The 27,801-nt window shown below is 38.2% G+C and overlaps 2 protein-coding genes across 2 annotated transcripts in view; one reads left to right on the top strand and one right to left on the bottom strand.

Moving 5' to 3' along the window:
• LOC134004461 (mitogen-activated protein kinase 12-like) overlaps positions 1-27,801 on the top strand; it is a 424,476-nt gene that overhangs the window by 331,873 nt on the left and 64,802 nt on the right. The window lies entirely within an intron of this gene.
• On the bottom strand, positions 46-27,801 carry LOC134004571 (chemokine-like protein TAFA-2). The gene is made up of 5 exons (XM_062443898.1): positions 27,699-27,801; positions 9,705-9,860; positions 5,828-5,952; positions 5,151-5,208; positions 46-94 (listed from the first exon to the last, which is right to left on the bottom strand). Exons 1-4 carry the CDS (start codon positions 27,799-27,801, stop codon positions 5,179-5,181), a joined length of 414 nt encoding a protein of 137 aa, XP_062299882.1. The 3' UTR covers positions 46-94; positions 5,151-5,178.

The following is a 27,801-nucleotide window of genomic DNA, read 5'->3' as shown; positions in this document are numbered from 1 at the left end:
GCAGTCCAGAAGAAAGGAAGTCTTTATTTACAGAAAGGTCCTTTTGCATTGCTCTCTTCTCCTTTAATAATCCAACAAAGAATTGTTGATTCACCTGTGACAGAAGAAAACAAGTTAGAAAGAAATCAGAACCATCAAAGTTACAGCAACAAGCAACACTGGGTATCTTTTAAAGTGTTTACATCAGTTTCATACATATTGTATACCCTGTAGATATCTTTCCCCTTGTCTGAGCGGTCCAACACAAATATAAGTATGTATTTAGCATGAGTAGAGATAGGTGTCATGGCTGAACAGAGAAAGAGAAAAGCCTGACCTGCAATAATAAAAACTCAACTTTATCAAAAGAAAATCCCAGAAAGAAGATGTGAGACTCCCGCCTACACTGATTGACATGTCAAAGATGTTGGCGAAGCATCTACAAAATCAGATGCATTATTCAACACAGAAACCTCTTTTCCTTCTTGCAGTTTACGTACTTTTTATGTTTGCCACTGTGAGAAAACTCATTATCTCCTAAGGAAAGATAAGAGCAAAGGTCTGAAACCCCCCACTGGTGGGATATAACCCTTAGAGGTTATATCAGTAGAAGTGGATGAAACAAACAGCATGCTGACTGTTTTGCTATTTGCAGAGCCTCACCAGTGATGGGGCTTAAATGTTAAGTTTATCTATTTGTCTGTCTGTTATCTGGGGTGTTATGAAAGGCTTTGTCACTAAAAATCAAATGGGTTTATCACTTTGGAAGCATAAGCATGTGCCCCACAGATATGATGACAATCTCCTTATTAAATGAATAAAACCCTACTCTATCAGTCAGCCTTTCACTATTCTTACCTTTACAGATTTGGGTATTTCACTCGAGACTGAAGAGACATTTTTCTAAAATGAAAAATATTTCAAAACAGTTTGAACTAGATGGGTCTCAGTTGGAAAAAGGTAATTCTTTGCTTACTTAGTTTGTTTCAAAGGTTGTTTGTTCTTGTTGTCAGCACTGTCAATCAAATGTGATCAAACCATGTCCACACAGTCCTCATGCAGTATAATAGTATAATTCCTGTATTTAACTTCATAAATGCAATTATACTAGCTTTAACTTTGATTATTACTTATTTAGTCATGAAGACTTGGAGCTTACAGGGGCTTTACTGTAAACCAGTCAATCAATGAATTCTACATCTTCTTAATCTGCAAATAACAAGACTTTTTAACATAGCGTCACCTCTTTCACAAACACCTCAGTGCAGTTCGGTGATTTGAGAAACGTCATTTAGATTCAGTGTCAATCCAGGACTTAATGAAAGACCTACAATGGCCTGAAGAATGAGCACAGTGATCTATGAGTCAGAATTTTACACAGTATTCAGGATAAAGGATGCTGCTGAGTTGGGTTTGTGCTTCAAACTGAGGGTTTTTTTCTGTCCAAGTTCGATGCTGTCAGATACTCTGAAGACCTCCATTCTCCTTGAGTTTAAATTGCCTGTCATGAAGCCCAGAGGCTGACTGGCAGCTCCTCTGCTCCCCCAAAAAAAGTACATTCTAGAAAAGACTCTCGAGGAACAACCTTCATAACAGCATCCGCTATCGACTCCAACCCTCTGTCAGCCGCCACGTAGGTTTGATGGACTGTGGGAAGCCGTCGCCAAACTTGTAAGGATCCATTATCGATGTTGAACTTTTGATAAGAAACAGACAGCTCTGACAGCCCTGTTAAATTAATTCACAAATAGGTCGCCTGACACAGAACAGTCCAAAGCAGCGGCAGCAGCACGGCACCGCACAGTGTCGTATAAATCATTCTCAATTATGCAGGAATGCAAAACAATCCAAAAACCATCAGGCGATCGCTTGCCGAGAGAACCTATATAATCATATCAAACACAGAGTAAAGAGTTTCCATAAATTTAGGTGGTTGCCGCACTTTGCTGGTCGCTGAGCAGCCTGCAATAAATTCTTCACTTTACAGAGTCATTTACATTCCGAGCTGTCACTGTGATTAATGTGGTACTAATTTGAGAATAATTCCACGCTGAAAAGACAAACAGCAAAGCCGCTCCTTGTCAGAAGAGAAAATGTCTTCGGAGATGGATCTACACTGTGTCTCACTTGGTGGTGGGGGGGGGGGACAGTATTTGAGTGACTGTCTGAAACAATGCTAAAAATACTGGGAGGAAAAACTAAGTCTTCAGTGGGTGTTGCGTTTGTTGAATTGGTGGCTGACAAGTACTAATTTAACTGGCAAAGGATGCATTTCCATTTAGTGCCTGAAGTAAGGTTGGCTGAAAGATTTAACACAGCAGGTGCACAGGCTTGTGTTTGTATAATTCAGCCGTGTAATTGGCACACTGCTGCGTCCTTCTCAGCAATATGTTTTGAGTTGTAACCACCAGGACTGGTGTTTTTGTACAGTAGTATGGATATTTTAAAGCTGCACTAAGCTAGATTTTTAGGTTATGAAAAATGTTGGCAAGATGTTATTCCCCATCGATTTGAATGGTACGGTATGGATTCAGCACATTATCATCAATGAGTAGACGGGCCAGTACGAAGACAAAACATTCATTTATTTCACTCATTTATTTATCTTCTGCTACATACTCCCACAGTCAAAGCATTGACAGTCATCTGGGATGTTGTCATTGACTATTTACTGTGGATTTGCTCTGGGAAGCTTTCCATCTTAGCTGTCCCAAGTGGCAACAAGAGATAACACTTTTTATTGAAAGTTTAAAGAATTCACTTCTCAGAAAACTTGTGGTGACACCAGCTGACTAAATATGTTTTCTCAACAGGCAGGTTTATACTGAGGGTGGTATTTCATTTCATATCTCAGTCACCTTTTTTATCTGATGTTCCTTTTTTTAATTTGCAAAGAGCAATGTAGAGAACATGCTTGTAATTCATAATCAGCACTGAGCATCGCCTTTGCCACCAAATATGACAAACATCATTGGCAGGAGATTAGATCAGCTACAGCTAAATAAGTTTTAGTCTGTGACAGCTGGAATCTAACTGTTGGCTGTTATCTGGCAGGACACAGAGTAAGCACCAGCCTAATATTGGTAAAATATTCAAGTGGCTGGTAGATTTGCTTCACTCACCAGCCAAAAAACAATGGTAATCTATTCGGAACTGGTAAAATTTGAATTTACTGAATAAAATGTACTAAAGCCATTTGGCCTGGGACAAAAAAGTTAATTTTGCAGCCTGTTGTCTCCCTAAAACTGCAAATAGCCTTAATTTTTATTGTTCGACAAGAACAGAGATTGACTCTTCTCAAGAGAAATGATCCAGCTGATTGCATCATGTCCATTTAAACCTTTTTGAATATCATAACAATAATTTAAATGGATCAATTTTAGATGATGTTTTGTAAGGTCTAAAAGCTGATTATATGCTCTCAGCTGAAAAAGTAATTTAGACATCTTAGAATTTTAGTAAATTGTAACTTTTGTTAATTGAAAACATTAAAAGCTTAAGCAAGTCTGATTCGATGAGGGATTTGATAGGATTTGGATTTGCTAGGAAGATTTGATGAAATGCTGTCAATTCCCACCCCCATACCTACCATTTAAAATTAATTGAAAAACTTGGTTTAATCTATGCAATCGAAATTGGTGGGATGAGACACTTCTATGATTTTTTTTTCTTGGTGGATAACATGAAAACCACTGTGTAAAAAAAAAAAAGTCTGACTCTGGCACCCCTGTAGTTGTTGTTTGAAAAAAGACACTGTAGCAGGAAACCATATTAAGAGATGAATGGGCTGAAATAAATATACAGACCGCACCAAGTCCTGCGTTCTCATTTTTACACAAACCTAAAGCACATTCTATCAAAAATAATTTTAAAAAATGCTTCACATATGAGCTTTAACATCCTACAGTAACTCTTAATGAAGTTACAGTTTCTTTCCAACTAGAACACTAAAGACTTTCTGATGTGCTGAAATGTAAAACTAGGAGAGAAGTACAAACTGTTGTGAACAGCTGTGAGTGCTCGTCTTTATTCTCTCTCGTTCCACTGGTTTAAAAATATGTGCACACTGCACACAGACTGTGTGCTGACGTCACCTTCCAGGATTACCAATTTTCCACGTCCATAACATACATTTAAACCACCTCCTCTCGCTGCCATTTGCTGCAAATATGCAAATATTAAGGCTGATCAACATCTGTGCATGTCAGACACTATTCCTTCACTCAGAGATCTGCTCCAAACTGAAAGAGCGTAATCCCGGGCTTTGTGGCAGCCAGTCACTGTTTTGTTTAGAATTTGAGTTTTCAAGGTGTTTCCAGTCCGCGTGAATGCATTTATGATACAGAGCGATAGAGGTCAGTATAGCTGGAGGTTCCGGGTTTACTTTTGTGCTGTTTTCCTGAAAGCACAGCAGAGGGGAGGAAGAAAGCGTGATCCCTGCTACTTCAAGCAGCCTGTAGGAAGTTTTAAAACTTAAGGAACTTATTTCTCTGGCTTAGTTCAAAGGTGTATGATATAAATCTGCTGGGTAATGCTGATTCTTTGAACAGGTTCTTGTCTTTTTGGATTGTACACCTTTTCATCCCACTCTGTCTATCTCTGGAGTAGGTACACTATGGGGAAATGTGGTAAATAATACCACTTGCCTGAACTGTTATGGTGTGTTCAGATCAAACGTTAAGCAAATGTTTCATGTGGCACAATACAAAGTCAAAGCAAAGATGCGTATCGAGGCAAATTCGTAATCAGGTGACACAAATAGACACAAATATGCTTCCATCAAGCTGGAAAACCTTTCAAGACAGACACCGTTGGTGCCTTTCGTTGCTAGCTAGCTTACAGCTAAAGTACAATAATGTATTTTGGCTGTTTGGGGTGAATACACACATAATACACACACAAATAGTCCAGTGGTCAAACTCGCACGAGTGTAACGAGAGGTGAACAATTGCTTTGTATTTGGTCAGAAAACAAGGTTATGATAAAAATATAAAATGTTACAATAAATAATATGAAAACTCTCATACTGTACAATAAAGTAATAGACCTTAATGATCCCTTTTGGAAATCTCTGTACTTATTACTTAGTTATTAAGTTATTAGCACAATGAATAAAGACAAGTACATTCTTAAAATATTTCACCATTAAAAAACACAAAAAGATGAATCACCTGGACTCTGCTGTGAAGTATCTTGACATTACCAAAGCTGGTCTCTGTCCGCAGAAATCTTTCCAGGCGTCCATGTGAAAGAAAACAACAAAGGAATATGTTTAGTTTTCATGCTTAAGGATTAAACTCTTATCAAGACATGATAATTACCAAAATCTATTTCCAGACACCACCAGACATCTGAGCTTGTTTCAAAACCCTGGGCCACTAAAAGAAAAATATATATATATCGCGTTTTGAGGTCCCGACAAGTCCATGAATCAATAGCCCCAGGCTCCAGGCTCTTGGCTCCAGGCAGGTGTGGTGCGGGCAGTTTAAATAATTAAGTACATGGAGAGAGGTACAATTGAAGTCTATGGGTCGTAATAACACAGTGAAGGATGCAGGTATCGTGTTACTACGTTAAAAGCAGGTAATTGGAGTGAGTAATTGGCCAGTTTGGGTGCTCAAAGTGGCTTGAAGTGCTAAGGAGACATGGCAGCCCATTGATTACAGGCCCCTAGGGGCCTGAACACCGACTGCAAACATTAGCTGTTTTTACGTAAAACCAGGGCTGACAACAGTAATGGAAGCCCCGGCTTGTTGACCTTGAGCAGTTTAGGTTAAGTGTGTTAGGTCAGATTCAACAGGTCTAAATATAGTATCATCAAAGAGACTTGTTTGTTTCTTAAACATACCTTAGTAGTTTTGATCTTGTTCCCTGTAGCACAGCTCCAGCCCTTCAGATCAGGAAGAACTTTGCATTCCTCACCGTCAAGGCACGGATGCATCTGACACCACCACTTCTGCTCCACTATTGAGGCTACAAAAAAGACATAAAGGTCTAACAGCAGCACTCAAGTACAGTACTTCAACCTGCAGTAAATATTTTTGGCCACTTGGTGGCAGCAGCATTAACATAACCTTGACATATTACCATCTTATAAGTTGATATTGTTGATATTGATAGCCTTGCTAGCTTGGTTTAGCAGCATGGTATCACCCATCAACAATACAAAATAAGTGAGTAAGAACCAACCAATGACTTCCTTTACAATATTTATTAAACTCTTAAGCCTGGTGTTAAACCACTTACATTAAACCTACTTACCTACAACCACATACATTTATTTTTTTTGGTTACTCAGCTTTGGCACCTAGCAGACATGGAGCAACATTAGCTGTCTTTTGAAATTGTGTTTCTGGCTACATGCAACATGTAAATCCAATATTAACTCTTCTCTTAGTTCTGTTTTGCTTTCCACAAAAATATCTGCAACGTTAGCTGTTCTACAGTGTTCACCAGCTAGTCGCTAACTTTGCCTGTCTGCTGTCTACAGTGCATTTTCAGAGCATTTAGAGACTGAATCAGCTGTAAAAGCGAAACAGTTAGTTGAAAGATGATAAAATGCTCTGTAGAGCTGAAGGTATGTGCAGAGCTGAGGGAAAATTATCTGTGAGTCACTAGGAGTGACACATTTCACATTACACAGTTGTTTAATCCATTGTTAATATAAAAATAGTAGCTTTTAGTAAAGTATCTATATACTTTGACACTAAAACTGTCAAAGAGCAAATAGAGTGCAATATCTTTTTACACTGTCTGCAACTGCAGGCCTTCATGCTGAAATCTTAACTTCTGCGCAAATTAGCATTTTTTAGACCTTTTATTTATTTTAAAACAGCATTTGTGTGTAGATTTCAAGCACATTTTTGTGACAGTATGAGCCCAAACGAGGCTTCCTCTAAAATACCAATCCAATCATCATAGCTGCCTCTTATCACGCCTTGTCACATCTTGACAGCTATCTCAGGTAAGTGATGTAAGAGGAATGTAATGCTTTCTGAGTATTCAAACACAAGTCTCAGGATTTTTGTCATACACACTGTAGATATCCATGTGTTCAAGATTAGAGCTGAAAAAAAAGACTCCATGTGAGGGGAAAACCTTCAGCTGCAGTGAGAACATCGCCTCATTTGCCTCCATAAAAGAGAGCATTAAGCTTATGTTGCTCCATTGTACAGGACATCATTTAAATTTGTCATATTATAAAGGTCATTATCTACATTCCACATCCCCCTCTGCCAGCATTAGAATTCTTCCTAATGAAGAGGATGGTTATTATAATCCACACATAACACTGGAGCCCCACTAGAGTAAATTGCATAGAATGGATACTTTACGACATAAGGGAATCAATGTGTATCACCCAGCCATGGTTATGGCAGCGGTGCGGTGTAAAAAGTGCATCAGGTCAACGGCAAGCAGATGGTGGTTGTGCAACACCAGCTATTAAAAAGCCTCAAAGGTTTGACGTGAAATGAAATGGGGATATTGATAACCAAACATACATTTAGTACATGGAATGCATTTCACTTCACAGTTAATGATGCTTTAAAAATGTAAAGGCTGCGCAGAATGAAAACATCTGGCAACAAAACATAGATCTGAGTTTTTATTCATTTATTTTAATAGTAGCTATTAAAACTGCCCGCAAATCTTTTACTTTGACCTTGAACTCATATTCATAAATGATCATAAATGGCCGCATGAACACACATCGATACCTTATTTCAGTTTCGCTGAAGCATATAGTTTTGGCAAAGGTGGGACATTAGCTAACTCAAATTGTACAGTAGATTGTGAGTTTTAACTTTGCTCCCCAAATTTTACACATCAGTTGACTCATTTTAGGGAGCGCTTAGCATGTAACGACAGTTGTATAATGTTTTGGAGTAATTAATTGGAGTAACCTTGGTTTGGGGTTGGAGACAAATAACCCTTTTTTAAAACTTGTAATTGTAAGTCTCTTAACTTGATGCAAATACATTGCTAATTTTGTTTGGTGGTGCACCAAGAGTCCAAAACTGGTAGATTGTCAAGTGATGTGACTACAATGCTTTTACAGACAAGGTTACTTTTATCTGGGTGTCTAGGCTCATCATGTCCAACTCAAATGCGTGTTTAAGTCACAAGTCACTATTTAATCAGGGCACATATAATAAAATCTACAGCTATTTCTGTATTTCTTTCCGAATTACACATTCAAATCTATTCAGGTTTTCTCTGATGTCCAGAGGTTCATTTATCTTCACATAAAGAGGAGATTGTCTCACACAGTGGAGCTAAGGGTAATCCCTGGTTGTAGAAGAAAGAATAATTAAAAGGTTAAGTGCTGATCATTTTTACTGAGATCTCCCGTGGAGCTTTAAACTGAGGCCAAGCAGCTCACAGCTCTAATTTGCAGAAAATGTCAATACTAAAATGTCAAGGAATAGGTCAAACATGATTGGGTCCGGAGTTTAGCCAAAAACCCGCGCTTTTCAGACCAAAGTGAAGACACCACTTCTGCCGAGCTGGTGGTCTGACACATTAGCATGCTAAGAGATCACCTCTGGGTGATTGACTTTACAGTCTGCAGTGGACAGCTAGGTGATTAAAAAAAGTCTTCAGGAGCCTCTTTATAAGGCTTGTAGATTCAACAAAGTATGCACAGTCAGATAGCAAGATAATGTCAAGCTGACTAATGTAAGTGTGATGATGTTGACCAAATAGTAAGAAAAGTGTTAAACATTTTGAATCTATGAATATGCAAATATATTTCATTAAAAAATAACTGCAGCAAGTTTCCACATCAAACTTGTGTAAGCTGAATATTGGAGCAGCATTGGCTTCCAAACTATTTTTGATGTCACACATCATGCACATAGGCCTGCCACTTAAAATTGGATTTTCAATGAGCACAGAGAAACGTTCCACTTTCCACTAACCCAAACACCCTTCTAGTTTCAAACTCTGCACATACATCATTTTGCACAGTGACGCTCAAGCATTCAACTGCACGAACAAGAAGAAAAACATGTTTTTGAGTGAGCAGGAGTTTAGTACTCAATATTATGTGAAATTGAATCTGCTTAAAATTAAAAGATCTCTGTGAAGCCAACTAAGATTATATTAGGAAACAGGGCGTTATTTACCTTGCAAGGCAACTGAATTTACAAGATCACAAAATCATGGGAGAATCCATTAAGTCAAGCTTCAACCTAAGCGCTTGTTAGGACCAATTAGCGTAATATGACGATCCATGCAAATCCTTCTTCACAAGGTAAGAGTGATAGACAGATGGTTCATCCAATCACCTGCCAAGTATTTTTTGAAAGTACCTGCCCTTTTCCAAACAGTTTCCAAGGACGATTTATCAGATGGTTCTGTGTAACAAACCATCTGGTGTGTCATGGTGAAGAAGAGGATCAGCGTTGTCAGTTTTGTGAGTTCAATGAAAGACATTTTCATCATCAATTTCAAGCTTGTTCAGCTTGTCGATATGGCTATTTTGTTTGGCCTTTTCCTTGTTCTCTAATCTGATAAGACGATAAACTGTGACATTTTTTTTAACGGTTTTCCCCTGAAAGCATCTTCTAGAAGAAATTACACTTAAATGAGGAGGTGTGTGTGAAAACACTGATGATGATCCTCAAGATGTGTGGAAATAAGTATCAGCAAAAAGAAAAAGAAAAAAAGAAAGAGGGAGAGACAGTACATATCCAATGAAATATTCAGTTGCTGGAGCGTACCATCTACACATGACGGGGCAGCTCTGGTGGTGCCGGCCACTTGCCCGGGAAAGCAGGAGCACTTCACAGTTTGTGATCGCTCCTCGATTTTGTTCTTGTTGCAGCAGCGATGCAATGCCACCACCTCACAGGTGCCTGTTCGGACATGGTGTGCCACTGGAGAGATGAGAGGAAACATGGAATAGTCAGTGTGGATTCAGTGCAGAGGTGGTGCAGTAGTTATTACACTCATCACTTCTGGCCTTGGATTGAGTCCCATAAGAATATCTCTCTTGGGGTCTGTAATGCCCGCATTGTATCCCTTTTATCTGTCTCAAGAATTAAGAAATGACTAAGAGGAGCAGACTACCAATTTTCTTAAAAGCACTGTTTTATTGTAGGATAATAATATCATAGAAAATATCATTTTGTTTGGGAGTGAATACTGGTTTTTCTTTATCTTAAAATGAAAACTTAAAACTTGAATAGTTTGAAATGAAAGGGGTATTCAACAATGTCATTTTCACTTCCATTAAGTTGAGGGACTCACAAAAGACACATTTTAAAAAGAGAAATGGGTCAAAATTGATGCAGCAGAGGTCAATATATTCTGACTTTTAATATGTTGGATCTTACATTTCCCATAATACAACCAATAGCATCTTTTTGTTAGACCCATCCTTTTACAATAAATGTCCACACCTCCACTTTGTAATACAGGCTTTCTGTTACAGATTTCTAGTCTCTATGCTCAGGACAAGGTAGATTCAATGACATCACTGTGACATCACCAGGGTTATTTTCTCAGACTTGACAAAGCTCTTCAAGAGCCACAGAAGACATTATACAATAGTGTTTACAGGCTAAGTAATGATAAACATATCTATATGAGTGTCCCAGAGGTATTTAGTGTTTCCCTCGGAACTCCCCAGTTATCAGGATGTACGACCTCTGACACAGTGTGAGTCATGCTCGAACAACAATGGAAACCAACTCCCACAATGCAACTCCATATAGACTCTTGAAAAAAAACCTCACACCTTCAGTTCATAACACAGGTTCTTGATTACACATTTATCTTAAAGGTTCCCTGTGGGGTTGTTGCTGCTTAGTAGTAGTATGGAGCCATGCTCTTACACATGATACACACTCTTGCCCATTATCTCACGCTCATTTGTTGATCACCAATTGGTAGCAGTAACATGTGAAAGAAGCATAGCAGTGCACCTTTTAAAGACCGTAAAGTAGAAGGCGTCTAGAAAGTAAACATGGATATCGACAATGAGGGTTTTTTCTATAAGGCCTCAAAGACATATGAAGTGTGTTTCTTAACAAAGAAATGTGCTTATTGTGTCTTTACTGTTTCTTACAAAAGAAATATGCTTGGTAAGAAACACTGAATGTGAACACAACTTGTTCATTTACAAGAAAACTCCACAAACTCAATCTGAGAGAAATCTGGTGACTTTAGACTTTAGAGAGCACCCTTCAGACATGGTACAGCTGTTCTCACGTTGTTGAGCCAGAACAATCACTGGCTTCATCTGTAGCTTTTTGTCATTCAGACACTGTTTATTTTAATGTTCCTTACAGCTTCATTCAGACATGGCAAGTACATTTACTGAAAGAGACAATGCTCACACCATATTTGACACCTGATGCATGAGACAAAAAGCTAAAATGTTTTTTAAAAATTCATCCTCTCACGGTCTGCATCACTGATGGATTTTAAAACATTTTTATGAAGCTTTAATTGATAACATTGTGAGCATGCCTCACCACTACTGTCAACTTTATTATTTAACATTAGAGTGAATTCTGCTGCCTTTTTTCATAAAGTCTGACATGCACATTGAATGTTAAGTTGCTTCTCTTTAATTCTTCTTTTCTTGCTTGCTGTATGAAGTGTTTTGATACATTGAATCAACAGTTTTTCATGAATGAAAAATGTAAAATATAGAAAGGGGGGTTTTAGTCTGGTCTTCATTGGAGTTTTAAAAGGGTTTTTAACCTGATCTGACATGATATGATTAATCTCCTCAATCCCTTTAAAATTGGCTTTTTCACACATTTTTCTAGTTTATTAAACTACTTTTGTGCATAAATAATTATGATGAGGAGATTCATCTTCTCATGTTAGATCAGTGTATAAAAAATAGAGATACAACATTTATTACAGTGGTCTTAAAAGACACAAGACATAATGTTATGTTATGTAAAGCCACGCTGTCGTTCATGAAGCCAACATGTAAAATAACCATCATCAAGGTGATTGAGATTCATGTGTAAAATTGGTGGTGTGCTCCTATTGGACGATCTGAAGCCTTCCACTGAAACCAGACTGATTCAGTTATGTAAGTGGCTCTTTAAGCAGTGAAGTTGATGTAACCAACCAAGATCTGACATTATAAACATCATTAACAACATTATTTTTTACCCGAGCCAGTCCAGATTCTACACAACAAGCATCAGCCCTTAAAAAAAATTCAGACGTGAAGAGAAAAGTGCAGTGCTGCAGTTATTTGCAGCCAATTTCCAGATCACGCTCCATTGTCTGAATTATTTAGAGCCCCGAGCTGCTCCTTTCTCTTTTAATTGCGTGTGACATTTTCACGAGGTGTCCTGCAGAAATACTCGCTGCCACTGCGGTAAACAGTAAATCTGAAACGACTGCGTGAAACTGGTCCTAACTGTCCGTACCGTAGTGCAGTCACTTACAGTTTCACTTGCATGTTATATTTGAGGGGGGGTGGTCACACTGTGAGACACACAGTGACAGAAGGAGCCGCTCTGCTGAGACTGAATGATATTAAAACTGACAAAGATGTTCAGCAACTGTTGAGTGTCAGTGTACTTCTGGGACATCCTTTTTTAATTGTGCAGTAGTTGAACCGTAGAACATGACATCTACATTAAAATTGGCTGGGAATCCAATATTAATTGCACCATATGTTTTGCTATCTCCAGGAAATATAATATAGCATCAAACACTAGATTACATAAGGAAACAGCAGATAAAAAAGGACAAAAAGAGAAGAGAGTTCGTTTTTTATGCACTCAATTTTGATAGCACATCTGCTCTAACAAATCTTGTCTATCCTTCATCATACATCAATAAAGAAAAAAAATGCATGTAGTTGCCCAAAAGTAGCGGGATGCTTACTCACAACCTGCCCCAAACAAGGAAGACATGAAAGACAAACACACTGTAAGCTGAGCTGCTCAGATGTTTGCAAGAGAAGCGCTGCCAGTATCTCTCTAAAGGACGTGCTTCACACTGAGAGGCTGCGGTGTTTCCGACTGGATTTGGAGTTCTACTTGGACGCCTACTCGGCTTTCCCTGCCAGGAGATACAGAGGAATCTGTCTGTCCCAAAAACCCAAAGTCCAGATTTAAACCTGCAGCGCCGCCGCCGTGACAGAGAGGATCCTTACAGCCTAAGGACATGCTGCTTCTGCTGTGGTTGTGCTTTGTAGATTTGTGTCTCTCAAAGTTTTATAAGGCGAGCATGATGCTATGAATGTAAATAAGTGGATACACTGGTGTCCTTGTTGCTTACTGTTTCAGGTGCATCCCATAGAACTTTTAACTGCCTTTCTCTCTCTTTTCCCTATTGTTTCCCGTCTGTATCTTTACTGTCTTTATCTAGCAAAGGCAAAATTCCCCAAAAATGTGTATTGGTGCATAAAAATGTTGGAAGGAAGAAATACTGCCAGAAAATGTAAGTAGTTTATGGTAGAAAGAATGTGTGACATGTACTTTTAATTATTTCTTGTTGTTTTTTTACCAAACTAACATTGAACTTAACCCCAAAGCTTTTATAGTTACCTTTTATTTATTTCTTCTCTCAGAAATAAAAACCAATACTAGTCTTTTGTCAGCATGTAAGCATGTGTGCTGATAGAAGTATTAATGTGACTTCAAAAATCCAGGCAAAATGAGGAAAAGTGAGAGGTATCTCACTCAGAGAGGGATAGGATTTCATACAGGAGAGATCCTTGAGTTAAAGTCAGTAGTCTTAATAGGTGTAATATGGAGTTTTACATTCACTGTTAATCCGTTTTGGGCTTTTGTTTCTTTGTGAGAACTGCAGCTTTGAATCAATGCTAATTTAGCTTAGCTCCTAGCTGTAGAGTAGGTGGTAACATTAGCTGTCAAACATGAACAAGAGATTGATTTCTCCTCTGTGGCCTTTTAAGGTTCTGTTCTCAGTCTGACTCTGTGTCCCTAGCTGCCATTCTTCACCGATCCCCTAGAGGCCCTCTGATTTTTTTCCCCCTCCTGTTTGTTGGACAGGATTGAGTGAGTGAGGGCCTTGGACAGGACATTGAAGTTTGCTTTTACACTAGTGGTGATATGTGATTAGGAGTTTTTGTAGATTCGACTAATTTGCATCCTCCTTTTCCGGCATCTTGTTCTGTGTTTAGTTCCTTGTGTATTTATACCTGTTTGTTCTTTCAGTTCTTTGTCAGTTCGTGGTGAATGTATCCAGATGTTTGCAGCTGTTGCTCTTGCTTTCTGTATTTGGATTCACTTGTCTTTACCTGTGGCAGTAAAACAACTCATGGGCCAGTGGGTTTACAGTGCGATATTTAAAACTTCACTATATATTCAGGTCTTACAAACAGTAACATTAACGTGAGATAATGTTGTAGGGGTGACTATTAGTACTTTTTCAAAATAATTACACAATGCAATTTCTGATCAATCATCAGTTATGGGGATATAATGAGTAAGTGGGTAAAGACAGATAATAGAACAGCTACAACGTGCTGGTAAGTTCAGTACTGTAATGCAACCTTTAGCAAAACACAATACTTATATCACCATGTCCAATATCTAAGACTATATCTAGTGTTGTATCACGACATCAATATAATATCGATATATCGCCCAGTCCTATTTCTAATCTTCCATCCATCCTGAGAAGTGTTTTTCAGGTTGTATAAAGGTTTATATTCATATTTGTTCTTCAAGCAGGAGAATCAAATCTGAAGGTATCTGAAGGTGAATGGGTTATTTTGTTTTGTTTTTTGGCTTCAAGCACAACTGAACTAACTCAAGGACTTTTCTTGAAATGTGATTTTGAAACTAGCGGAGTGTCTGTCTTGTGGTTTTGGGGATAATGACACTTTATTGGAATGTAGAAATCCACATAACACTGCAGGGAAAACGAGTGTAATTATTTCTCATTTTAAGAGTAAATATGTGACTATAAAGAAAACAGACTTGAACCACTGACTAAATGACTACAGTTTTAAAGTTTCATAGGAAAAAAAGGGAAAATATATTTGCATTTGAAAAGAATTTCATGCAGTATAACTCCAGTTACAAATAACAGCCCTGAGGCATTTTACATAGCCTTTCCCTGCAGATAAAAGGAAGAAAATCATGTATAGTGAAGCAGCACTCCCAGAAAATAACAAGGGAACACAAAGGAGAAGTACCTTGTTGGGTCTTAATTATTAGATTTCAAACACACAGAGTCTTGTCTTGCCCTTTGGAAATGCAAGCATCGAATAAATTGAAGATATCATAGGGAATAAAAACAGTATAATTATCTGCACTCAGGCCAATATTTATCAGTTCTAGACTTGCAGGTCAAAGAGAGCACTGTATAACAGGAACTTAATCTAAACACTACATATCTCACAGACAGCAAGTCAACAAACAAATCATGGTTCATACTATCTCTCCCTCCTCACAGACGCCTCGTCACTCAACCAATCCTTTTGTAAAACCTACAGAATGAAAAGCTCTGATGTTTCCTTTTTTGACGGCATTCATTAACAGATTGCGTTTGAAATTGAAGACACGCTTTCGAAAGCCCGCAACCAGCATGTCAAAGCTTCAGTCATCTCACTTGAGAAAAGGAACGTGCCTGAAAAACCAGACTGACTGGTTTACTGTTTGGGAATATACTGACTCAAATGTGATGTGGCGAGTTTAAGGTAAGTGTTTTTTTTGACAGGAAGCACAAAACTGGTCAGAGGTGTTGCTGTTGTATAAGCAGTTAATAGTTCAGTAAAATCCAAGAAAGGAAGATTTGAACATCGTCCGTGGTTCTGCTGATGCTACAGTCCAACGTCTACAGCACAGTTTGCTTCACAAACTGCAAAAAATAGTCTGATGACACATTATTTCTCACATCTGGTGTGTTTAAGCCTCAGTGACAACAGTTTCTCCACCATCATTCTGACACATCTGTGAACTCCACCGAGGACTTATTATCTTTAAAAATAAATAAAAGGGTTGTGTTGAACAAGTATAGCACAGTTTGAGCAATAATTACATCATTGTGATAATTACATGAACATTCATTAGTAGCCCAAATATATTTTTTATACAAATATATTTTTAAACACTGAAAAGTCCAATAATATGATTCAGAAATGGTATAAAGTAGATTAGTACAAATGAAAAAACTTCAATATATGATCGACAGGGATTGTCAGTACAAACGACAATCATTTCTTAACCAAGAGCTGATAAGCAAAGTGTTGTCTAAAGCTGTGTTCTTTTTACAAAATCCTGATGTACTTACAAATATTAGGTCTGAAAAGAACTTGAAGCAACATTCCAAAGGAAAAAAGAGGCACTTTTTCTTTCATAAAATTCTCCCCCTGCCCTCTTGATCTTCTGTATTTGATCTAAACTGCTCTTATCTTCAAGTTTGACGAAAAACTTTTTACCTTTGTCTTTGGTCCTTATTTCTATTGCAACTTTATATAATCAGTATTGTTGTATAATCATTATGTAGCTATATGAACAGACAAAATATTTCCAGCAGCTACTATGGCTCTGAACCACATTACTTTTACTACTAATGCTTGTAAGGTCTGCGCACTAAGCAATTCAGTTGCCCCAGTAAGCTGTAACAATGTGACAGTGAGCCAGCAATACAAGGAAACTGAAACCATGTGTCTAAATGGAATTCAGTCATTGTTAATTTCATAATTTACTCCAATTTACTCCCTTTCCTGTTGTCACATATCTTCATGAGCCTCACACGCCTGTTGGAGAGTCAGTATTGACATCACACTTATTATAAGCCACTGTTGCTTTTGCCAGTGGGCAAAGGTAGAAATGTTGAGTATTGCCATGCCGAAATGATACAAAAAGATAAACTGCTTGATTTGTTCTTTTGGACTATTTGATCGATGTGTCCTTAGCTTCATCTGCCCTTCCTCCCTTTCTTTCTCCGTTCATTCCATCTGTCCGTCCTTCCTTCCTACCTTCCTCCCTTCCATCTGTGCTTCCTCCCTTTCTTCCTTCTGACCTTCCTTCCTTTCTTCTGTCCTTCTTCACTTCCTTCCTTCATTCTTTCCAATCCGGCCAACTTTCCTTCCTGTGTTCTTTTCCCTCCTTCCAACTGTCCTTCCTTCCTTCCTTCCTTCCATCCTTCTTTTCCTTTCTTCCATCTGTCCTTCATTCCTACCTTCCTTCCCTCCATCTGCCCTTCCTCCCTTTCTTCCTTCCTTCATTCAATCTGTTGATTAGTTAGTTGACTAGTTGATGAAAAACTGTAAATGGTGTATTAACTTAGTACATGTTAGCCAAGCTGGACAATGCTAGTGCTACTTAATTAACTATCACTTAGCAAGCTAGCTAGACCATTCAATAACAGGATGATACATTCACATGGGTTACTATTAATTCAACGTGTTTGTTACATTGATTCTTATCTTATTATTGATTTATTGGTTATTTTGTAGGGCAGTTTATATTCTGAGACGAGGGCTTAACAAAAATGGACGGTGCAGCATAGCTAACAAGCTAACAGTAGCTTCCTGTGTTTTGGACTCTCCAGCTCACTCTTCCCTCAGGATCATTTGCAATTGGTCGGTGAGAATTTGTGTCAAGTATCAACACTAAATATTTGTGCTGATTTACTTTGTGAATTAATAGATTAACGCTAAATTCTAAATTTCACCCTGAAATGTGACATTAATTAAAACCCTAAAAAGCAGCTTAGAATCTAATTTTAGATCAAATCCTGAGGAATACCATAGGTATGACCTCCAAACAGTGATGATTATCAGACAGTATTGTGGGTTTTTTTTTTTACCCGGCATGTGTTCCTTTTATTGAATCCTTTGAACCAAAGTTTCTTTCAGTGAGAAGTGATGATCTGTGCAAACGCTGAAATTACTCAGCTTGAAAAGCTTTAATACGCTGGTCTCTGGGGACAGTGAGGAAACTGAAAATGATGCATACTTTATATCATTCATGGAGCTGTCGTGAATAATAATGTAATCATTGCTTTGCTATATACACAGGGTTGTGTGAAGCCCAAAATACCGCCTCTCATATAGAGAAATGATCTTCGATGACGAGCTCAGTGTGTGTAATTCCCTCTGTGCAAACATACACTATAAATTATTTCCAGGATTTCACAAGATTTAACTCATATTTAACAATTAATTACATTATTATAACTCGACAGGCTTTAATTGTAATATTTCGCAATATAATACTGTATTCTGAATTTTACTGTGAAACCAATGCAGGCGTGGACATTACACAGGAAATTACTGTGAAATTTGAATTTAATCGCAGAGTATTGTGGGATTGGTCAGTTGAGACTTAGTTGGTGCTCGACTGGATTGGCTGGAGGGATGATTTGCTTAACTCTCACGAGATTTGTATGCTAACCCTAACCTTATCTCTAACCATAACCTTAAGCCTAACCTCAATGGGCCAGGTTCATCCACCTGGCCCATCTAATCTAGCATTTACCTTGGGATTTTGGAATAATGTACTGCATATACTTTTTTACCTAGTAACTTAACGAGCATTAGCTGTTTGTCATATTTGTAGTTTTGAAGCTGGAGTAAAGACTTAGCACATACACAAAGAAGCTAAGCTGACTAACTTTAACAAAGCTCATAACAAGTTTTACCTGCAACGTTAAAACTGGGATAGGTAGATGTTGAAAATGAAGGAAAAGGCACAATAGTGTTTACTGCTGCACACACTCACACACACAACTTCCTCTCAGGGCACTTTAACCTTTAGTAAGCAGTTAGAACAGGGGTGTCAAACATGCAGCCCATGGACCAGAACCGGCCCGTCAGGGGTCCAATCCGGCCAACTTTCCTTCCTGTGTTCTTTCCATCCTTCCATCTGTCCTTCCTTCCTACCTTTCATCCTTATTTTCCTTTCTTCCATCTGTCCTTCATTCCTACCTTCCTTCCTTCCCTCCATCTGCCCTTCCTCCCTTTCTTCTGTCCTTCCTCCATTTCTTCCTTCTGACCTTCTTTCCTTCCGTCTGTCCTTACTTCCTTCTTTTCCTTCCTTTCTTCTGTCCTTTTTCACTTCCTTCCTTCATTCTTTCCTTCTGTCATTCTCTAAGGGGTCCAATCCAGCCCACTTTCCTTCCTGTGTTCTTTTCCCTCCTTCCTCCCTTTCTTCCTTCCTTCCTTTCTTCTGCCCTTCTTCACTTCCTTACTTTATTCTTTCCCTCTGTCATTCTTCCCTTTTTTCCATATTTGTATGTGGCCCTTGGATGAGTTTGACACCCCTGAGTTAGGACTTTGAGTGGATGCCATTGTAGACATGCTGTTAGAGGACTGTGCAGACTTACATGTAGCACAAGGTTTCCTCTTTTGTTTTGTGAAAATTAGTTCTTTAAAGTTCATATCAGGTTGTTTTTGTGTGTTTGTTTCACAGTTTCACTTTACTTTTTCTTTAATGAAGCCTTAATGGTCAACTGGAAGCACCTAAACCCCTTAAAGCATCATTAGGGGAGTGTGTGTCCTCTAAGATGAATGAAAAACAAATCCATAGCAGCCGCCCTGATAAACATTTGGATTACTAGACTCCATGAACCTACAATATACTGACACTGTCTGGACAGACAGTACAAGCAACCTTTTGACATTAGAGGGTGTCATTTGATGCAGTACTGATTTAAATAATCTTAAATAAAGGTTGATAGTGAGGCTCAGTTTCAGTTAGTGTTGGTTACTGATAGTGAAAGCAAGATGGAACAAGTTGAAGAAAAACTGATCATATATTATTGTGTATATTAGCTAATTCTTCATTTTCCAGATATTTATATGCTTTTCTGTTATTTGTTTCTTAAAGGAATATTTCAGGCTTTTAGCAGGGAACTATATTGTTAAGTTTCCTTCCAGACATGTACACTGCTCAGCTTCACATTTTTCAAGTCTGTCATGGAAGAGTACTGACAGTCATTTTGTACAAAAGACTTCAGCATTTAGAGTTTTTGAGAATTTTTCAGAATTGCATTTTTAGTGCAATATTCCTTCCTTGTGTTTCCACAGATAGTGTTTCCTTGCTGAGCTGTCACACAAAGAGGGAATTTAATACTACCTCATACTGATGAATTCTCATATTATCTTCAGCAGGACTTTGTGAGTAATTCCTGCACAGTATGAGGACTTTGGATTTGTCCCACATGTCTTGTATTGGAATCACATCAGGAGGGGATTCCTTCGTTCTCAACCCAAAGAAAACAAAATAACTGATATTGGACTTTAGGAGACTGAAATATTACAACAACAATCACCAGCATCAACAGTGGAGAGTGGAGGCACTTCATAGCAGAGTCCACATCAGCCAGGATCTGTCATGGTCCATCAACACAACAGCAATGGCCAAGAAAGGTCTTCAGAGGCTTCACTTCCTGAGGTGCCCGAAGAAAGCACAGCTACGGGTCCATCATTACATACTGCATTACAGCATGGTGCTCTGTCTACACCTCTGAGAACAGGAAAACCCTGCAGCGCATAATCAAAGCGGCTCAGAGGATCATCAGCTCAAAGTTCCCAACACTGGAAGAGATCTACAGAACCCACAGCAGCCGCAAAGCCATGAACATCCACAGAGACCCGACGCACCCTGACCACAGCAGCTTCACCCTTCTGCTGTCTGGTAAGAGCTATAGAGCCCTGAATGATCACACAACCAGGGTGAAGAGCAGTTTTTATCCCAGTGCTGTCACACTGCAGAACACCCCTCCCCACCCTTAAAACAGCATTTAAATATTTAAACACTTACACATTTTGATCACATGCAAATGTTCGTACTGGCACTGACTGTATTATATCTCAACCACTGTGACTGTTTATTAGTCATCTTATCTCTACTCAAGAGCAATAATGAAATTACTTATCAACCACTCTGACTGTTCCTTTATTTATTTCAGCCATTCTCTTAACTATAGCTATATATATCTGTTATGTGCAATATATCTTGAAGTGCAATAATCTGGCCTATGTAATATTTCTCCAAACTGCTGCACAACTCGCTCCACTTGCTCCCAATACAGGACATTTTACTTTATAAAATAAATTCTGCATATACAGTATCTCCTTCTTCAATCTCTAATTTTTATTTTTTGTATCTTACACTTTATAGTTGTCTATATTTTTTTAATAGTTTATAGTATTCTTAATTAGGCATCTATGGGCTTCCTCCACATGACATTTCATTGTACTTGTACAGTGACAATAAAGGCCAGCGTAGACAGGAGGGATGGCTACACAGAACAATAACTCTACAATAGTACTGCAGTGCACAAATGAGCATGTGAGAAATGTTTTAAGACAGACTCGGAAAAAATGTGAAACTGTCCTTTCATATATGGCAGTGTTCTCAATTTTACTGTGACTGCAGAAATTGTATTTTCCATTGTGTTAGTACAACCTTTATAAATTAAAACCCTAGTGAAATAAAATTTGGGAGGTAATTCAGCTATGAATGAATAATTATTATTTATGCTCAAGCTTTTTAGATTTTGCAAGGTGAACCAACATGTATGCATTGCCCTGCAGTAGAATCACTGACCTGTAAAATGTAAACTTGCAAAATAAATGTCTTAAATAGATTTTGCTTGTGCCTTTATTTTAATCTAAACGTGTTATGTTATAGGTTTGCTGTAGGTTAACAGGGGGGAAATTTGCAGTATTTTTCACTGTTATTTTAAGTGTAAATTTGCAGTAAATAACTGGCTACTGACTTGCATTCATTTTACTGTAATTGTACAACAGCATACTGCTATATCACAGTATTCTGGTCACAGTTCAATACAGTAACTGTACAGCAGCATATTGTGATATTACTGTATTTGCTGTAAAGTTACAGTGCAATACAGTAAGAAAATGTCACAGTATCTTACTGTGAAAGTAATGCCTGTATTTACTGTAAACTCAAAGTCAAATATTTTACAGTGTATGTAATGAGGTACAACATGTAGATGTACGGTGTTGATAGTGACGAACAGGACTTACCCTCAACCATTTGTTGGTTTATTATTAGCAGAGTGACAGAGGAGAAACGACTATGCAAAAACACAATATTCAACCACAATTACAAACTGTAAAATGCTGCATGTGTGGATTGATTGTTATGTTTAACACAGGGATGCTGTGGTGTCTCTGACTGTTAGTTACTGCTCCCTAAAGGGTGAAAGCAGTGTTTTCCTTTCTTGGCAAGATGCTTCTTATGCAACATATAAGTCATTTTTATTACAAAGTGCAGGAAATGGAAGGTGCAGAGCAAGCAACAATCTATGATGCATATAACACATGGATGTACAGTAAGTCAGACATCGAGGTCATACGTCAGGGCAACATTTACAACACTGAGGAAAGAGTCTCTGACATATTGCCAACTGAAACTACACCTGTACTACATGGGAGCTGCACGTCGAAAAATTACTGAGCCATCAAATACATTTCATTACACTCAGGTTCAAGTTCCCCCTTAGCAGCCTATATGCTTTAATTCTTGCTAAGTGGTTTTCCATGGTGGACATTGAAATTCAAGTTTGTAATGTCTCTGCAGGGACACACCAACACAATTTAAAGGTCAAAATTTAAACCCTCTGCAACTATGCAATATGACGAGTCCAGAGACAGAGTTAAGTTATAAAAGTCAGGTGGTGATGTATTCCTGCTATTTTTCAGATTATTTATTTTTAACATATCTGATTAATTTTGTGTTCATTGAGCTAGTGTCACACATTTTAGCTTTAACATATCAAGGCTATACTGGGCAATCATTTGACTATATCAGTTTCTTTTTATGCTTTTATTAGTTAACCTTCCTGTGCATTATTTGCTTTCCCAAAATTGAAAAGGTTAAGGATTTTTTATTGTAGTAGTTATTGAAGTACTGCAAGTGTTATAGTTGCACTAAGACTAACCCTATTGTAACCCGGTTAAAAATATAATAAAATAATAATAATATATCAAAGTGCTTTAAAATATAATACCATATGTACTAAAGTTGATGTTTAAAAATGTTAAAACATTAAAAGTATCCTAAATTGTTTCATGAAAGATTAAAACGTGCTGTGGGATAAATAAGTTAAAAAGGTACCGATGTAAAGATATAAGTATGTTGAGTAAATGTTTATTTTATTTTGAAGAGTTTTATTTTGAAGGTAATGGCAGGAAAAGGAAGTGGTGTGTGGCTGTATGTCGATTGACTGGCTGAATCACAACATGTAAAAAAGTCTGTGAAAAGTATGTAGTTGATGTTTTTCGGGGCTGTCTATCCCGCAGTTTGTGCCAGGACATTATTCAGCATATCTTCTGTGAAGAGCTGAGAACATTTCTACCCGAAGTGTGTTGAACAGTTTTCATGGTATATATTATTAACCCCTTAGCTATCACAGGTGTGTTGTTAGCAGGTGTGTGGTTAGCATTGCATCACTAACCAAGTGAATGAACTTTAGCCACAGAAGCTAAATCAGCTTACTAATATGGCTCTAATTCATCTTTTCAGAAGAAGAAGGAGAAGGAGAGACCCTCAAACTCAAGAGTATCCTGATTGCTGACTGCTGGTTCGAGAGACTGCTTCATACAGCCAAACTGACTTCACTGTTGATTAAGGTACCATATTTTTATTTGTTGCTCTTTTGAGTGAAGTGGCCAGAGAGTTTTAAGCCTCACCGTACCCGAGCATCACATCACGCCTGCAACAAGGCACACAAGGTGTGTGTGTGTGTGTGTGTGTGTGTGTGTGTGTGTGTGTGTGTGTGTGTGTGTGTGTGTGTGTGTGTGTGTGCCCGAGCCCACTGGTATTTTATTTTATTTTTAAAAAAAGGGATAATTGAATGTCATTTGAGTATTGTGTTTATCCAATTTAAGAGTAGTATTGCGGAAGTTTATATGTGAGTTTAAGAGATTAACAAGTGGTTTAAATAGACTGCATTTTACTTGTTTTGATATTTTTTTCTATAAGTAAATAATTGAGTTTACTATTCTTACCACTGATTCCAGTGTGATGTTTGGTTATTTCATTCATTAAAGGTGTTTGAATACAGGTAAAACTCAGTGAGACTTGGGTTTACAGTAACTGCTTAAAGGATTATTACAGTGCATATATTTACAGTTAATTTGCAGTGATTTAAAGACTCAAGACACCTAAAAAAGCTTAAAAGGTAACAGAGAACAGATTACATCACCTAACTATTATTTATTGTATAATATTTTATTTCAGTTAAAGAACTCAGGGCCCTTCAGTGATTATATTAGGGGATAGCTGGGCTACACTTACCATACCTATGAGAAACAGTTCAACATTTATGGAAGTACAGATTGATACCCCTCTCATGTCTGTATTGTAAATATGAAGCTGGTTAGCTTAGTTTAGCATAATGTCTGGAAACAGGAGGAACAGCTTGAATGGAAGACTGTTTCTTGGCCAAGTACAGGAGGAGTCTCCAATGGTTACCTGGGCAAGACTCCAGGAAATAGCATACAACCCTGTGTAAAACAATAAAGTGTTGGCTTCACTCAGAGTTAGTCGAGTTGTTTCCCTCTATTTTCTGTCTTCATGCTAACTTAGGCTTACTGGTTGCTGACGGTAGGTAGCTTCATAAAAGTAAAACTATTCTTGTAACCATATTTTATTTGTCACAACTGCAATCTTAGACCCATACAACTTGTGGCAAGGAGGTCTTGAGTAGACACTCTCTTGATTTGAAGGCAAAAAGTTCAGGAGAGACTGACCTTGTGCACAGGTAAGGAGGTATCTCGAAAGGTCAATTACAATAGATGCTAATTAGGATAAATGAAATGTCTCCTCAACCTTTGTAAAAAATGTCTGACTCATCTCTGTTCGACCTCCTTCCTGGTTAGTGGTATATACCACTGTATAAGCACAAAGATGAACAGAAAAAACCTCCACAGTAGTAAAGGACAGACCTTTTTGTGGCAGATACACAGTATCACAGTGTGACAAGGGAGTGCGAAAGTCAAATCTTTTTTCATAAATTAGAGTGGAAATAAAATGTATTAACATAACTGTCAGCGAGTAGAAAAGCATGTTTGATGGTGCAAACTTGATCCCGTCTTTGCTGACACAAACCAGTTATTTAAAGAAGCGAAAGCTCATGTGCATTTGTAAATCAACTTTCCTACTCGATGAAATGAACTAAATTTGCCCCACGCTTCAGAGAGTAGGCTTAGTTTTCCTTCTTCTTGTGTTCTCAGAGAAGAAATACATTTTCTCAATCTTGGACGTGTTCTGAGTTCATTTCATCCCTTGAATGATAACAGGTTTACAGCAACAGAAATAACACCCAGGGGAAATTAGGGGGCTGCGGTGGCTATCAGAGAGAAATTGAATGTGTGCGAGATTATTCTGATCCACTTCCTGCTGAAATGATGAGCGCCTTGAGTGTAGATTGCTGCCAATCAAAAGGCACGCACATCAAAGCGCCGTGCTCCTGTCTAATTGGTCGACAAAGCAGGATGGTATGTGCCATTTCTATCATGCTCACAAATGGACAACCTGTCCAGCGGCAGCACTGCAGGTACACCACCAATTACCTGAGGCTGTGTATTGTCAGTGGGACTCCGAAGTGATGAAACATGTGGGTTGGCCTCCACTTGTAATGTTGCTGAGTTGCAATAATTGATCTCCCTGGGTTTACCAGTGACGATTCGATAGCACTTTTAATGAGGCAAGGGGAGACAAGTTTGACTCGTACCTCCAAAATAGCTGTTTCAATCCAATTACTTTCCCATTTACTACTGTGACATTTTATTTGTGATGCACGCATGGTGAGAAATTCCTTTCCAAACACCTCACATGAGAAGTTGCCGCCACTGTGGCAGCAGTTTTCAATGTGTTTGCCCCACGTCACCCCTGGCATTGGTGCAGCAGGTCACTCTCTGTTGAATGGAAAGCTGAGGCTTCACACTAAGAGCAAATCAAACAAGCCTCCACAAGTCCAATTGGTTGCTGCAGAGTAGAGTGAACAGATGGATGGAGAAACAACAAGCTTGTAGACAGAAAGTTGTTTATGTCTAGATGTGAAGGAGAACGTTATTTTGAGCCTCTTTGGGCCACCTGGCTGATTGGTTTCGTTGAGGAAATCATGAAACTGTGACAACCAGAGCTAAACTGTCTCCAGTATGATTCATAATTGAGACACTGAAGCAGATGTCTCATCTTCATAATCCTTTGAGTAATGAGAAGATTTAACGGTCTTTGACCTTCACCAGATTTCTGCATTTCCTTGTTTTCCTTGTTTAACAACTGGTAAATGAGCTGGTTCTTGTACTTTTATGAGTAGTAAACTGACATTGATGTGTAAAATCAGAATTTCACTTTCAAGGTATTGAATCCAGAATTCTGTAAAGCTTCTGGATTCAATACCTTGAAAGTGAAATTCTGATTTTACACATCAATGTCAGTTTACTACTCATAAAAGTACAAGAACCAGCTCATTTACCAGTTGTTAAATGTCTTCTGTGGCTCTGGCAGAGCTTGTCAAGATGTCATGAGCTGTCTCAGTTTGGACGTGGAGATTACATATATTAACAGAAAGCCTGGGGGCTTGGAGTTTGAATGAAGTGGAAATGTACCAGCATTATGGGAACTGTAGCAGCACACATTTTGGAGCTTGACTCATACTGGGGACCAAAGGCAAAATATATTTAGGGAGATATGGTACTAAATTGCTGGAGTGACCTTTCAAAAACCCAGTGCTTTAAAATTGTTGCATCCACTGGTGGGATTGATGGAAAACTTTCGCCGCTTTCAGCCTTGCTACTGTAGCTAATATGGCATTGATAAATATGATTTATAGGAAGATGATGGCACTATCAAAACAATGTGTTTCTCTGCAGTCTGTTGCTCACAGCCTCGAGCCCATTAGTTCCTTGCAAAGACACACATTTTTAAAAATGGGTCACAATAATATAAACCTTTATCTTTTCAAGAGACTCAGTGAAAAAAACAGCTGGGCACTGTAGCATTTAGCAAAACGTACTCAAAAAGTGCTTTGTTGGGGACTATTTGCAGCTGCGGATTAATACACGTTTGCTATGCTACTGAGTTTTTTCAGCAGCAGGTCGATATATGTGGTACTCTAATCTACAGTGCCCATATCCATTATAATGAAGCAACATGTCACCCAGTGCAACGGTGTGGCTTATTAATGAGTTTTTAATAGTTTTTAGATAAAGAAGTTGAGATATATGGCACAGAGGTTTTGGCTAGTACCAACATAATTAATTGTTGCTTTCAGTCTTTTCATGGGGTTTGGTGACAATAAGAAAATACTAAGGACCACTAGACTTATCTGTTAACATGAAACAAAAGCAGTAAAAAAGACAAAAAACCCCCCACAATTTTATATAAATATGAAGCTTGTTTTACACAATATAAATCTTAAATCTTAAATCTTTACTAAAGACCCCCACATGGAATCAGTCAGAGCCTGGGTCATTGCCAAAATGCAATTAGGCAGTAGGATCACGGTAGTCTGTGAGATGATACACTAATAATGTGTCACCATTAAGATATTTAGATTTCAATTCCACAAGATGATGCAAAGATTAGCACAAAAACAGAAACAGGATATGACAGCTTTGACCTCATGTTAGCTTTGCCGCACTGGAATGCTTATTTGTCCTGGAAAGGAAACAAGTTTATATAGCACCTGAGGAGTCACAGCAATGAGGCATGAAAAAAGACACTTAAGGAGCAAGATAACAGCAGATGTTGCTTCTGTTTAAATGCACTCACCTGTCGAGCCTTCTGTTGGTACGGACATCTCCCAGACACTGATCACAAGCACCATTACAAGTAGAGCCCCTTTGCTTCCGATCTGCACGTATCGCTCACTCAT

The sequence above is a fragment of the Scomber scombrus genome, chromosome 22, assembly GCF_963691925.1.
Source record: "Scomber scombrus chromosome 22, fScoSco1.1, whole genome shotgun sequence".
Taxonomy (NCBI): domain Eukaryota; kingdom Metazoa; phylum Chordata; class Actinopteri; order Scombriformes; family Scombridae; genus Scomber; species Scomber scombrus.
Note: the sequence above shows the minus strand (reverse complement) of the source record. Positions and strands in the feature narration are given on the sequence as shown.